Source organism: Hemiscyllium ocellatum, chromosome 5, assembly GCF_020745735.1.
Source record: "Hemiscyllium ocellatum isolate sHemOce1 chromosome 5, sHemOce1.pat.X.cur, whole genome shotgun sequence".
In the NCBI taxonomy this organism is placed as follows: Eukaryota; Metazoa; Chordata; class Chondrichthyes; order Orectolobiformes; family Hemiscylliidae; genus Hemiscyllium; species Hemiscyllium ocellatum.
Genome location: NC_083405.1, coordinates 75,495,960 through 75,509,116, shown reverse-complemented (window position 1 = coordinate 75,509,116; position 13,157 = coordinate 75,495,960). Strand labels below are relative to the sequence as shown.

The 13,157-nt window shown below is 39.0% G+C and overlaps 1 protein-coding gene across 1 annotated transcript in view; it reads right to left on the bottom strand.

Moving 5' to 3' along the window:
- Positions 1-240: 240 nt before the first annotated feature.
- lancl2 (LanC lantibiotic synthetase component C-like 2 (bacterial)) overlaps positions 241-13,157 on the bottom strand; it is a 61,436-nt gene continuing 48,519 nt past the window's right edge. Inside the window, exons 6-9 of the mRNA XM_060824860.1 lie at positions 12,884-13,066; positions 6,908-7,084; positions 2,623-2,695; positions 241-861 (exon numbers count right to left, since the gene is read on the bottom strand). Coding sequence (XP_060680843.1) covers positions 764-861; positions 2,623-2,695; positions 6,908-7,084; positions 12,884-13,066 — 531 coding nt within the window. The 3' untranslated portion in view covers positions 241-763. The remainder of the gene's footprint in view (positions 862-2,622; positions 2,696-6,907; positions 7,085-12,883; positions 13,067-13,157) is intronic.

Below are 13,157 nucleotides of genomic sequence, written 5' to 3'. Positions count from 1 at the left end.
TTTGATTATCATATTTCTGCAATATTTGTTCCTTGCCACCAATACTTAAAATAAGCTTTGTTCTAACTAAATATTTGTTTGTAACAATGAAACATTATAATAATTCAACAGAAAAGAAAGCAAAGAGAAAGAATGAGAGAGAATACGAGTGAGAGATAAGAGTTATTTTTGGAGGAAAATTCATTATTATACAAAGCCAGCATATAGGTTACTTTTCCTCAACACAAACCAGTTGACAGATTTAGCAAAAGCAACTTTGTTTAATCTAGCCTTGAAGCAAAGCTTTGTTTTGGAAGTCTGCAACATGACCAACAACCCTGACTAATGGAACAAATTTATAAGCGCTGTTCTTTAGGTACATCCAAACATAAACCAGAAGTAAAGTGGTATCATGGGATCAATGATCCAACTTCTTAACATGCACAAAAGAACATAACCACTTTAAAAGGAAATTTGGCAAACGATTAGATCCAATACAAACAAGAACAAAGACACAGTCACAGACACAGGATTGTAAGCTTGCATACAAACCAAAAGGAGGACTAATATTAAATTAATATTTTTAATCTTTAAGCTGAAATGCCACACCAATTTTCAGAGAATAAAGTTACTCCGAGATACTGCTCCATATGTCGCGTTCAAAGTCTTAGTTCGTGAGATAATGGCAGATTTGGCCTGTGTTCATAAAGGAGACACTAAGATGTTCTGCTCTCCACTGAAAAGAAGTCCTCCTAAGTCAGATACAAAATCATTTGATCACCATTTAGCACAAGCTTGCTGTACTTTGGAGCTCCAAGGCTGGAAATCGAGATGCTTCTGGATTCAACATGTCAGACAAGAAGTGAATTGCTCCAGCCATTCCTACATAGGACAAAACAGAAAATAAAAACCAATATATTATTTGTGCTTCTTGAGCCTAAAACAGAAACTAATTAAATCTAAAAAGATAGTGAACAAAATGTACAAAATTCTTTTTCAGAATGTTTAGAAATAAAAACAACACTGCCCGCTTAGTAAATCATGGTTTCTGCTAGAAGGGTTCACAATTAACAAGAAAGAAGTCTTCCATAGATTGTTGGCACTTAAAATAATTAAGTCACCATGACCATAGGAGGTACATCCAAGAAGTTTGAAGTAAGGGCAGAAACTGCCACAATTTTTCAGTCTTCCCTCGACTCTGGGGAGGTGCCAGAAAACTGGAGAATTGCAAATGTTACAGCATAGTTCAAGGAAGATTGTAAGGGATAGTCCCTGAAATTACAGATCAGTCAACTTCATTTTGTTTCTGGAAGCTTCCCGGGCATCAACCACTTGGGATAGAATAAGTAGTCACATGGAAGGGGGGGGGGGGGATGATTAGGAACAGTCAGCATTTATTTCTAAAAGGGAAATGATGCTTAACTAACTTGGAGATTTTTTTGAAGAGATAACATAAAGGCTGAATGAGGATAATGCTGATAATACAGCATGCATGGATTCCAGAAGGTCGTTGATATAGTGCCACATACCAGACTTGAGGAAAATTATAGGCCATAGTATAAAGGGACAGTAGTAATGTGGAAACAAAATTGGCTGAGTGATGGGAAACAATAATAGTCAATTGATACTTTTGAGACAACTGAGAAAGGTTGTAGTGGAGTTCCACAGGAATCAGTATTGGGACCCTTGCTTTTCCAGATATATAATACTGATCTGGATCTTGGTGTGTAGGGGACTATTTCAAAGTTTGCAAATGACACGAACTTGGAAGAATTATAAAAGGCGAGGTAGTCAATGTGAAACTCCAAACAGAATACTGATAAATTTGATTGGGCCAATAGGTGACAGATGAGGTTCAATGTAGAGAAATGGGAGGTGATGCACCTTGGTGGAAAGAACATTGAAAGACAACATAAAATAGGAGGTACGGTTGGTGGGGGGATGTGGGGGGGGCGGGGGGGGGGGTTCAGGCACAGAGGGACTTGAGTGCATATGCACATACATAAATAGAAGGTGGCAGGACAAGTGGAGACTGCCAACTTTTCCAAATAATTTTTCCTAATTCAAGATTCCTGATAACATCCGGTAAGTCTCCTCAGTATTTTTAAGGCTTTTACAGCTCTTCTGTCCTGGAATTGTTCACAATATTTTCAATGAAATTTGACTAGTGGATTATGAAGTTCCTGGGTGATCTTCATTTTCACAAACTATGTCTCTAACTAAAAATCCAAATATTCAATAAGCATTTTAAATTATCTTATCAACTTGAGTGCATATGCATTTGAGGATTTGCATATACTGACAACAAAAACTCTGTTCATCAACCTCAATGTCTTTTATATCATCTTTCCATATTCATCCTCCCAAATACATCACCTCAGCCTTCCTTGCATTAATCTTCATGTTGCTACCCATTTCTCCATTGTGTCTATTAGTAAAATGTTTTGCTTGATATTTTGCAGCCTAATTCAAGTATAACACAGCAAAAGATTTGTCTGAAATAAGGACTGACCCCAGCAAAACAGGGTTAAAGCAGCAACTGTAGCACTGGTTTTACCAAAATACATAATTGCAATAACAAATCAAATTACAATTTAATTAGTCTTCAAAGATGGTTACGCCAAATATAGCTCAGGGCATTACCTTCAAACAAGGAATATGGTCTATCAGGGATACGACATCCATGTGTTCCATAATCCAAGCACCATTCTGCAAACTGTAAAAGCAAGCAATACTGGAGTTGTTTTCTGCAATTTGTAATTCTGTATTGAATTATCATAATCCAAAAAAAATTAACTGTGGATATGCACACTGTCAGCTGCTATTTGCCTCTTTGAAGGTTTTAAAACAGTTATACAGTAAAACTGTAGACTTTTGTTCAGAATATGTTTTATCAAAAGCATTACAAAAAGAAATGCTGTACAGAAGTAGAATTCTTATCCAGGGTATTGGTGGATCTCATTACTGTCTGGAGATTACCTTGTGCGAATTACTACTGCTATTTACAATGGTGGTTGATTTTGCAGTGTTCATGTCAGCTATCTTAGTATCAATAATGTCGTAGCTATCATTGCAGCTGACAGAGAAATACACACTGTCTTTATATCTTACTTCTATAGTTGTATTATGGGAATGAATGTCATGAGTATTGCAAGAGTGCCAGCATGAGAAGTGACGGACAGCTGAAACCATGATCCTGATCATTTGATGAATCTGCTTCAAAAGGCCAGCAGATTGTGAAGTCAAGAGCAAGACCATAACAAAATCAGGTCAAATTTTCTATAAAGGGCATGATTTGGGACTTGGAGTCAGAGTCATATGACCATAAGAAACAAACAGATTTTCCTGCTCCTCGGATATTGCCTGACCTGCTGTACTTTTCCAGCACCACTCTAATCTAGACTCTGGTTTCCAGTATCTGCAGTCCTTGTTTTTACATTTGTACATAAGCCTGCTCCACCATTCCTTGTGTCCAAATTCCTGGCTTTTCCTCGTAATCCTGGATTCTCCTACTGATCAATAAACTATCTTAGCCTTAAATACACACAAGAACACTGCTCTATAGCACTCTGTAAGAAGGAATTCCAAAGATTAACATTTCCTCATCTCCCCTTTATTTTGTGAATATGCCCTCTGGTCTTAACTCTCCCATGAAGGTTAAATATGTCCTTTCAGTATTTACCTTATCAAACCTCTTAACAATCAATATTTCAATGAGATCAGCTTTTATTCCTTTAAATTCCAGTGACTAGAGTCCAAATCTATCCAATCTTTGCTCAGAGGACAATCGGTTCATAACAGGGGTCATCTTAGTGCACCTTCACTAAACTGCTTCCAATGAGGGAATCAAAAACTGCTCATTGTACTCAAGATGGGATCTTTTCAGCACCTTGTATGGCTGCAATAAGATTTCTCTATTCTCACACTCCAATCCCCTTGAAATAAGGCCCAACATTCCAGTAACTTTCCTGATTACTTGCTACACCTGAATTCCAGCTTTCTGTGTTTCTTGCACAAGTACCCCATGTCATTTGAGGAGCAGCTTTTCTCCATTTATTATAATACTGCTGTTTTGTTCTCTCTTCTAAAATGAGCAATGTCACATTTTCCACATATTCCAATTCCCAACTTTTTGCCAACTTACTTAACTTATCACTGTCTCCTGGAAACGGTTTGCATCCCCTTCCCAACTTGCCATTTTGCCCACTTTTTTGTCATCCGCAAATTTGGCGACAATACATTCACTTCTTTCCTCCAAGTCATTAATAACAGTTTCGGTCTCAGCATTGATCCCTGTGGAATCCCACTGGTTTCAGACTGGCAACCTGAAAATGAACCCTTTATCCCCACTTGCTGTTTCCTGCCCATTAGCCAACTATCTATCCATGCCAATATACTATCTCCAGTACTGTGGGTTCCTATCTTATGACTTAACGTTTGTGAGGTATTTTGTCAAACACCTTCTGGAAGAGCAAAGACAACACAGCTACTATTTCCTCTCTATTTACACTGGCTTGAAACTGCAACTTCCTTGAAAAATGCTAATGAATTAGTCAGATATGATTTCTTTTTCCTGAAGCCCATATGACTCTGCTTGATTAGGTTAGGATTTTCCAAATGTACTGTTGCTTCCCTAATTATTTATTTCAACATTTTTCCCCAACAGTAACAGTTCGGCTAATTCGTCTATAGTTGCCCACACTTTGCCCCTCTCCTTTTTTGAATAGGAGTATCACAATGGCAGTTTCCGAATCCCCTAGTAGTTCTCCAGAATCCAAAGACTTTTGGAAAATTACAATCAATGTATCCACTATCTCTGTAGTTACTGCTTTTAAGATCTTCGGATGCAAACCATCAGGGCCAGGAGTCTTATCTGCCATTAGCACCCAGTAGTTTGTTTATACTACTTCTCTAGTGATGGTACTAAATTAATCCTGTGTATTCTTTTGTATTAATAGTATCTTTCACCATAAAACCTGATGAAAATTGTCTGTTAAACTTCTCTGCCATTTCCTTGTTCACCATAGCTATTCCCCCAGATTCGTTTTATAAGGGGCCTATGCTCACTTTGACCTTGTTCTTCCTTAAAATATTTAAAGCAGCTCTTATTCGCAGTTTTCATATTCCTCACTAGTTTGCCCTCAGTTTTTGTTTTCTCTCTCAGATCTGTTCACTGTACTCCAAATGGGGTTTAAACCAGGATTTTGTATAACTGCAGCATAATTTCTGCATCCATGTACAGCTCTCTAGACATAAAGGCCAGCTTTCTTGATCATTTTTTCCACCAGTTTGTGACATTTAAAATATTTACGCACCTGAACCCCTAGAAAATACCCCGATCTATCTTATTTAGGTCCACATAGTTGCTTATATCAAACTCCATCTGCTACTTTTGGTTCACTTAGTCTATCAATATCCCTCTCTAATTTAGTGCTATCATCTACATTTCTACAATGCCGCCTAACTTTGTGTCAGCAGTAAATTTGGATATATAACTTGCTACGCCATTATCCCAACTAGAAACGTGAATAATTGAGGCTCTAACACAGATCCTTGTAGGACACTATTGGTCACAATCTGCCAATCTGAAATTATCCCTACTTTCCATCATCTGCTACAACCAGTTTCTGTGTCAGGAATTTGTTCTCAATTCCATGGTTTCCATCACAGTTAACAGTGACTTAGGTGAGACTTTATCAAATGCCTTCTGGAAGTCCTTCTGAAACAATATCCATAGACATTCTCCTGTCCAATCCTTAGTCACCCCTTCGAAAAAATTCAATGAGGTTTGCAAAGCCTGACCTACCCATCATGAATCCGGATTATTCCTGATTCACTGAAAATTTAAGGTGTTCAGTCACCTCATCCTTGGTTATAGACTCAAGTAACAGCTATTTCCTATCCTAACGATAACCCAATCAGACATGTTCCTGTTGATCTGCATTGGCTCACCAATATCCAATGCTACCAATTTAACATTCTCATTCCTCTCTAACCTCATAATCTCCAGCCTTCAAATTCACTTCCATTTCCCAGAAATATTTGTTTCTTCAGCTCTTGCTTCTCAAGCATCCTCCAGCACAGCACTGATACTCATGCTTTATTATCTAGGTTTCAAAAAAATGTAACTTACTCCTCACATTTCTTAACCTCTATCTACCATTCCCCTTTAAGGCCCTCCACAGCACTTTGATCAAATATTTGGTCACACATTCTTTTATGTTCTTTCTTGTCTAAGCATCCATTTTTATTTCAGTATACCACCTTGAAATGCTGGCATATATCAATTAGTTCAGTTGTCTAGACAGCAAGGGTGTAGCGCAGAATAAATGTTAATTGTGTAAGTAGGTACTTCTTGGGTTTGCTCCTCCATTCGCCATACTGATACCATGATTAGCATCCTCAGATAATGAGACATTTCATGAAGAAAGAGAGGGAGTGAAATGCCGTGGGAGGTTCTCCAAGTTAATGTAAGGTAAATTCGCCATAGTTTTACCTGAACAAAGGGCTGCCCTCTCATTAGAGAGGGGCAATTGATAGTGATTTAACTCTCAGTCACCATGCCTCAGAATGAAGGTGAAGTTGAAAAGGAGAATCCTTCATTATAACCGTAGTTGGTGTGAAAATTGAACCCATGCTGTTGGCATCACTCTGCATCACAAACCAGATACCCAGTCACCTGAGTTAACCAACCCACTGCCCAAGTTAGTTTATTTAATGAAATATGAAATTAAAAGAATCAAAGAAGAAGAATCAAATCAGATTTGTAAAGTTGACTGTTCTCGCTCTCTCTCCACGGATGCTGCCAGACCTGTTGACTTTCTCCAGTATTCTCTTTTCATTTAAGATTTCCAGGATTTGCAGTATTTTTCTTTTTATAAAAATATTTAATTGTTGCATTATGGATGGTAATTACTTTTCACCTTACCTTGCAAGCTCTATAGAGATACTTTTTATCCCGAGTCAACTTGTATAGAGAGAGAAAAGCATATCCGTTGCCTGCAGTTCCATGGCAGATTCCATAACCCTTCCGCAGCAGCCCTCGCTGCCAGATAACATCACTACACTCCATTGCATCTCTCAAGTACTTTTCTTCTTTAAAGGTCTGTTTAAAAAAAATACAAGGCTGTTTAAATTTCAATTGGACATAACTTTAAGACAAAAATATCATCCAGTGAACGAGCTGTTGGTCTGGAAGTGGGTGATCATCATTTTAATGAGTGTCAAAACACCAGTAATTAATATTAATGTGGCAAAGCATGTTGAATTATTTGTACAAAGATACCTTTAACCATAACCAAAGAGTTTTGAAACCACCGACTATCTAATGCAGAAATCACTGAATATTTGCTGACTCACTTTAACTGTGGCATCATCATAAAAACTCAATTCGGGATCAGATGTGGCTTTATTGCTTTCAAAGACCATCCCACCATAAACAAGTTTTCCTAACCAAAGAACTAAATAACCTCAGTTTTTCCCAATTTGATGACATTCTGCACTGAGAGCATCCCATGATCTGATAATGAGATCACATTGGTACATGGAATATCGGGAGTCTATTCTGCATATCATCGGTTCACAAATTCACTCTACCATCATTCATTGCCATGCACAAAATCCACTGCACAGAATACAATGCCCAGCATGGTCTTCTCCAAGGGAGAGAGCACTAGTTTATATACTCAATGGAATTGAAGTTCCTTATCTCTCGATGAATGAATTCAACTCTAATGAATCCTTTCTCCATACTCTCCAAGGCTCTTGGACTTTTCTGAAAGGGTCTTGCACCCAGAACTGGGAGAATATTCCTGTAGAAGCTGAACTAGTGCTTCACACAAATTTAACTCAACCTTCTTGCTTCTGTACTCAGTCCTGTCTTTCAAATATTTTCATTCTGAGAGTTGGCCAAATTATAAACAATCTTTATTCAGTATTCTATTCTTTGTTATTTTTGTTCCCTGCCTCAGAGACCAATCCAATCCACATTTTTATAAGGTCCATCCACATTGTCTTGAATCTGCCTTATGCCTGCTTCCCAGTTGTGCCTAGCGTATCTTTGTATCCCCCTTCTATTTGCATCACAGTCTCAAAATACATGAGCTTTGCTGACATCACTGTCAGAATCACTTAATACAAAAAGGCTCTTCAGCTCATCAACTGTGCCGACACTTAGTTTCCAATACATAGCCCAAAGCATTTAATGTTATGACAGTTAAATGCTCATTCACATACTTTTTAAAAGGTTATGAGGTTTCCAGCCTTCTCACCCTCTCAGGCAGTGCCTTCCAGATTCCCACTACCCTCTCGAAGAGAATATTTTGCCTCAAATATCCTCTATATCACCTGCCCTGCATCTGAAAATTATGCCCACTTGTTACTGAGTTTCAACAAAGGGAAACAGCTGTTTCCTATCCATCCTGTCTATACCCCTCAATCTTATACAATTCAGTACAAACCCTCCCTCAGCCTTCCCTGCTCAAAAGGAAATAAACTGTGCTTATCCAGCCTCTCAATACAGCTGGAAATGCTCCAGCTCAGGTAACAGCCTGGTGAATCCCCTCTACAACTCATCTATTGCAAACACAGGTTTCTTATTGATGGCGATCAGAAATGCATACAATGTTCCAGCTGTGGCCTAAGCGCCAACATAACCTCTACTTTTATAATCTATGTCATGACTGATAATGGCAAGTGAACTGTAGGCCATCTTAATCAAGCTATTAGCCAGTCTTGCCACCTTCAAGAATCTGTAGACAAGCACCCCCATGAACCCTTTGTTTCTCTGAGCTTCCTAGTGTCCTGCCATTCATTGAGTACTCCCTTGTCTGGTTACTACCTTCAAATGTGTGTTAACTCATACTTATCAGAGTGGTTCAATTCTCACCACCGGTTTGATGTTATCATGAAGGACTCTTCTCAACCTCTGGTGGCCTCAGGTTAAATTATCACCAGTTGCCTCTCTCAAAGCGAGAGCAGCCACTATGGTCTGGTAAGACTACGGTGACACAACAACACAACTTATCAGATTTAAATCCCATCTGCTATGATCTGTCCATCTGACCAACCAATCTATATCTTAAGACTGCTTCCTCACTACTAATCACCTGATCAACTTTTGTGTCATCGGCAAACTTTATCATCCCCTCCACATTCTCATCTATATCATTTATATATATCACAAACAATAACAGTCCCAGCTCTGACCGTGGTTGTCGGCTGCTGGATACTGACCTCAGTCTCCTACCCAACAGCTAACTTTGGATCCATCTTGCCGAGTTTCTGGAGCCACTGCATCAAATAAGTTCCTTTTGTTTTAAAATACCATTTTTCTCAAGAACACACTCACTTCTCTGTTAGCTTGACTAAACATGACACAGGTAATATTCATTAGAATGCTTTCATTTCAATGCATCACCCTTCAAATCACTTGAATCCTATGCTCCTATTAAACACTGGATAATGTAAGTTTTATTAGCCACTCCCTCAACCCTTTCCTGCCATCTTCAACAAATTATGTCCATTTGCTTCCAGTTACCTCTGCTCCTGCACTCAGTTCAGAATTGTTCCCTTCATTTTATATTGCTTGTCTTCTTCTGAAAATAATGAATCACTTCACACTTACTTGCATCAACTTGTCTGCCCTGCTGAAGTTTTACACTAAATTCCTCACTATTCACAATGCTTCCAGTTTCAGATCATCCACAAATTTTGAAATTGCACTCTGTACACAGAGGTCTAATCAGTGACATACTGGAAAGAAAAAGGTCCTAACTTCAATCTCTATGGATGTCTACTAAACATCCATTATGCACCACTATTTCCAGTTATTTAGCTAATTTCATATAAAGTGGCTTTTTATTTCATGAGCTAGAATTTCATACTTCATTCATTTTGTTTCAGAGCCTATTTCAGGTTGTCATTTGTCATGCCGCACACTGTCGATCATAGGTATGTCTTAAAGCTCCCATATTTCATCTTTGCAACACAGCTTTTATCACTTGTTTGACCCCATGTAGCGAATTACAGTATACAGAAGCAAAACATGCATTGCTGGGTAAAGAATGTTGAGACTGACTTCTAAACGAGAGTAAAACATTTCATAACCAAAGAAGTAGGGTTGCCTTTTATACCTTGATCCACTAAAAATACTTCTCCAGCATGCAAAATATTTTCCATTGCAAGCCTTCAAAAGCAAAGTTTTTTTAAAAATCAGTTATATCAATCTGCATCGTCATACCTAGCAATGCCATTGACAGTGGTACTAGATGCCACATTCAGTAGAAAAACAAAGTCACTGTTACTGATACAGCAGAATATCACTCACTTTGATGCCAGCCCTATCACAGATGCACCAGGTTTCAGATACAAAATAAAAGTGATCACCTTAGCCCCTTCCTAATCTTGCAAACTGTACAGCACACTCACTGAAGAAATATGTAAGTTGGTTTGGAAAGAAAGTGATTACACAATAGACAAGAACAGATATGTGGGCATAGAACACTTTGAGCCATCCTGTGGAGATTGGATGGGGAAAAACACCAATTATGTCATATCATGAATAGTATTATGCTAATCTAAAGGATTCCCAAATTACATGCTGAGTATGGTCCAGAAGCCTAGCATCAGCATCCTCTTCCACTTCTAGCTGATAGAGTCACTGAAAAGTACAGCACGAAAACAGACCCTTTGGTCTAACTTGTCCATACCAACCAGATATCCTAAATTAATCTAGTCCCATTTGCCAGCACTTGGCCCTCTAGTTTTGGACTCCCCTACTCCAGGGAAAAGACCTTGTCTACTTACCCTATCCATGCCCCTCATGATTTTATAAACCTCTAATGCAGTCACCCTCAGTTTCTGACGCTCCAGGGAAATCAGCCCCAGCCTGTTCAGCCTCTCCCTATAGCTCAAATCCTTCAACCCTGACAACATCCTTGTAAATCTTTTCAGAACCCTTTCAAGTTTCACAACATCTTTCCAATAGCAGGGAGACCAGAATTGCAATCAATATTCCAAAACTGGCCTAACCAATGTCCCGTACAGCTGCAACATGACCTCCCAACACCAATACTCAATGCTCTGACCAATAAAGGAAAGCATACCAAACACCTTCTTCACTATCCTATCTACCTGCAACTCCATTATCAAGGAACTATGAACCTGCACTCCAAGGTCTCTGTTCAGCAACAGTCCCCAGCACCTTACCATTAAGTGTATAAGTCTTGCTCTGATTTGCCTTTCCAAAATGCAGCACCTTACATTTATCTAGATTTAACTCCATCTGAATGTGAACATGAGCTCCAAGGAAAACAAAAATCAATTGGCCCAGATCTTCTGGCCAGTAACAACAGATAAACACAGGTTCCTGGCATGTCTCCATTGAGCCTAGAGGAAGCCTCATGTGATTGAAATTTCTACTTTGGTAGATCTGTAAATCTTTCTACATTCCAATGGAACTACCAGAAATGGATCAATGGAGCCTCTCCACAGTGAGCCCAGCAAGCATAGGAGAATCAAAGATAGGAGATAACACTCCTGCTTTTTGTATCACTAATAATTTACCTGAATTGAGCAGGTTCAAATCAGCTAGTGAGTAGACAGTCATGAATAAAGGACTGGTTGTGTGGTTGTTCAGCTGACAAGGGTCATAGGACTGACTTTGCAGGCACTGGGAGTAGTTTTGGTCCCCTTACTTAAGGGAGGAGTATCATTTCATTGAAGGCAGTTCAGAGAATCCCTGGTATGGAGACACATTGTCTTATGAGTAAAGGTTAACCAAATTGGAATTCTACTCACTGAAGTTTAGAAGAACAAGAAGTGATCTCATTTAGACATATAGGATTCTTGAGGAGCTTGACACAGTAAATGTTGAGATGATGTTTCACCTCATTGGAGAGTCTAGGACCAGAGGACTTAGTCTCAGACTAAAGGGGTACCAATTTAAGACTGAAAATAGGAGGAATTTCTTCTGTCACATGGTTAAACAGTCTTTGGAACACCTTGCTTCAGAGAACTGTGCGGCAGAGTCATTGTGTCTATTTAAAGCAGAGATAATTGGGGGTTTGGGGGTTTAGATAGGGTAGACACTGAGAACCTTTTTCTGTTAATGGAGTCAGCTGTTACTAGGGGACACAGTTTTAAATTAAGGGGTAGTAGGTATAGGACAGATGTTAGGGGTAGATTCTTTACTCAGCGGGTTGTGAGTTCATGGAATGCCCTGCCAGTAGCTGTGGTGAACTCTCCCTCTTTATGGTCATTTAAGCGGGCATTGGATAAGCATATGGAGGTTATTGGGCTAGTGTAGGTTAGGTAGACTTTGGTCGACGCAACATCGAGGGCCGAAGGTCCTGTACTGCACTGTATTTTTCTATGTTCTATGTTCTAGATAGATAGATTCTCGATCAATCGGGGAATCAAGGATTACAGGGAAAGATTAGGAAAGTGGACGTTGGGAATCTCGGATCAACCAATCCTACTGAATGGTAGAGCAGGCTCAAGGAGCTGAACAGCCCACTCCTGTTTCTTTTCTGATGGTCTTATTGGTTGTAGTGCTCAGTTCAGCTACACTGGCTAACAATCAAGTTATGTCAGATAATGTAAATTGGTTGGCTAGACATCCAAGTAGGTCCAAAGTATCTGATCCAAATCTCAGTCAAAGTTCAGTATCAAGAATACTTGCAGAGTGTCCTGAGAGCAGACATTAGCCTGCTGAGTATAAACTTCTTAAACAATTTCTGTATGTGCACAGAAGAGGACTTTCATGGGGTCCTGATACCTATCTCCCAATTTAAGACGCACTCATATGATCAGACCCAAATGATGTTATCGATAATTACACTACAAAAGCATCTATGACAATAAATTGTAGCAAGTAAAATTGTCATGTAATTCAAATACTCACTTTGTAAGACTGAATCAGCATGTGTATAACACCAGGAGCACCATGGCACCAATGGACCAGTCGATCAGTTTCATTGCTTAATGATGAAGGGTAGTTTCCAGACCTAAACTTTTTATGTCGTACATAGTCCACACTTGGTTTTACTAGTTCCGTGAGGGTCTCCTGATCCAACTTTGAGCCTGCCTGGAACAGAAACAAACTTTCAAAATCTAGGAAATTCCATGCAAAATTTATAGGAAAGAGTTTAACTTTTAGTGTAATAGAGGTTAGATGA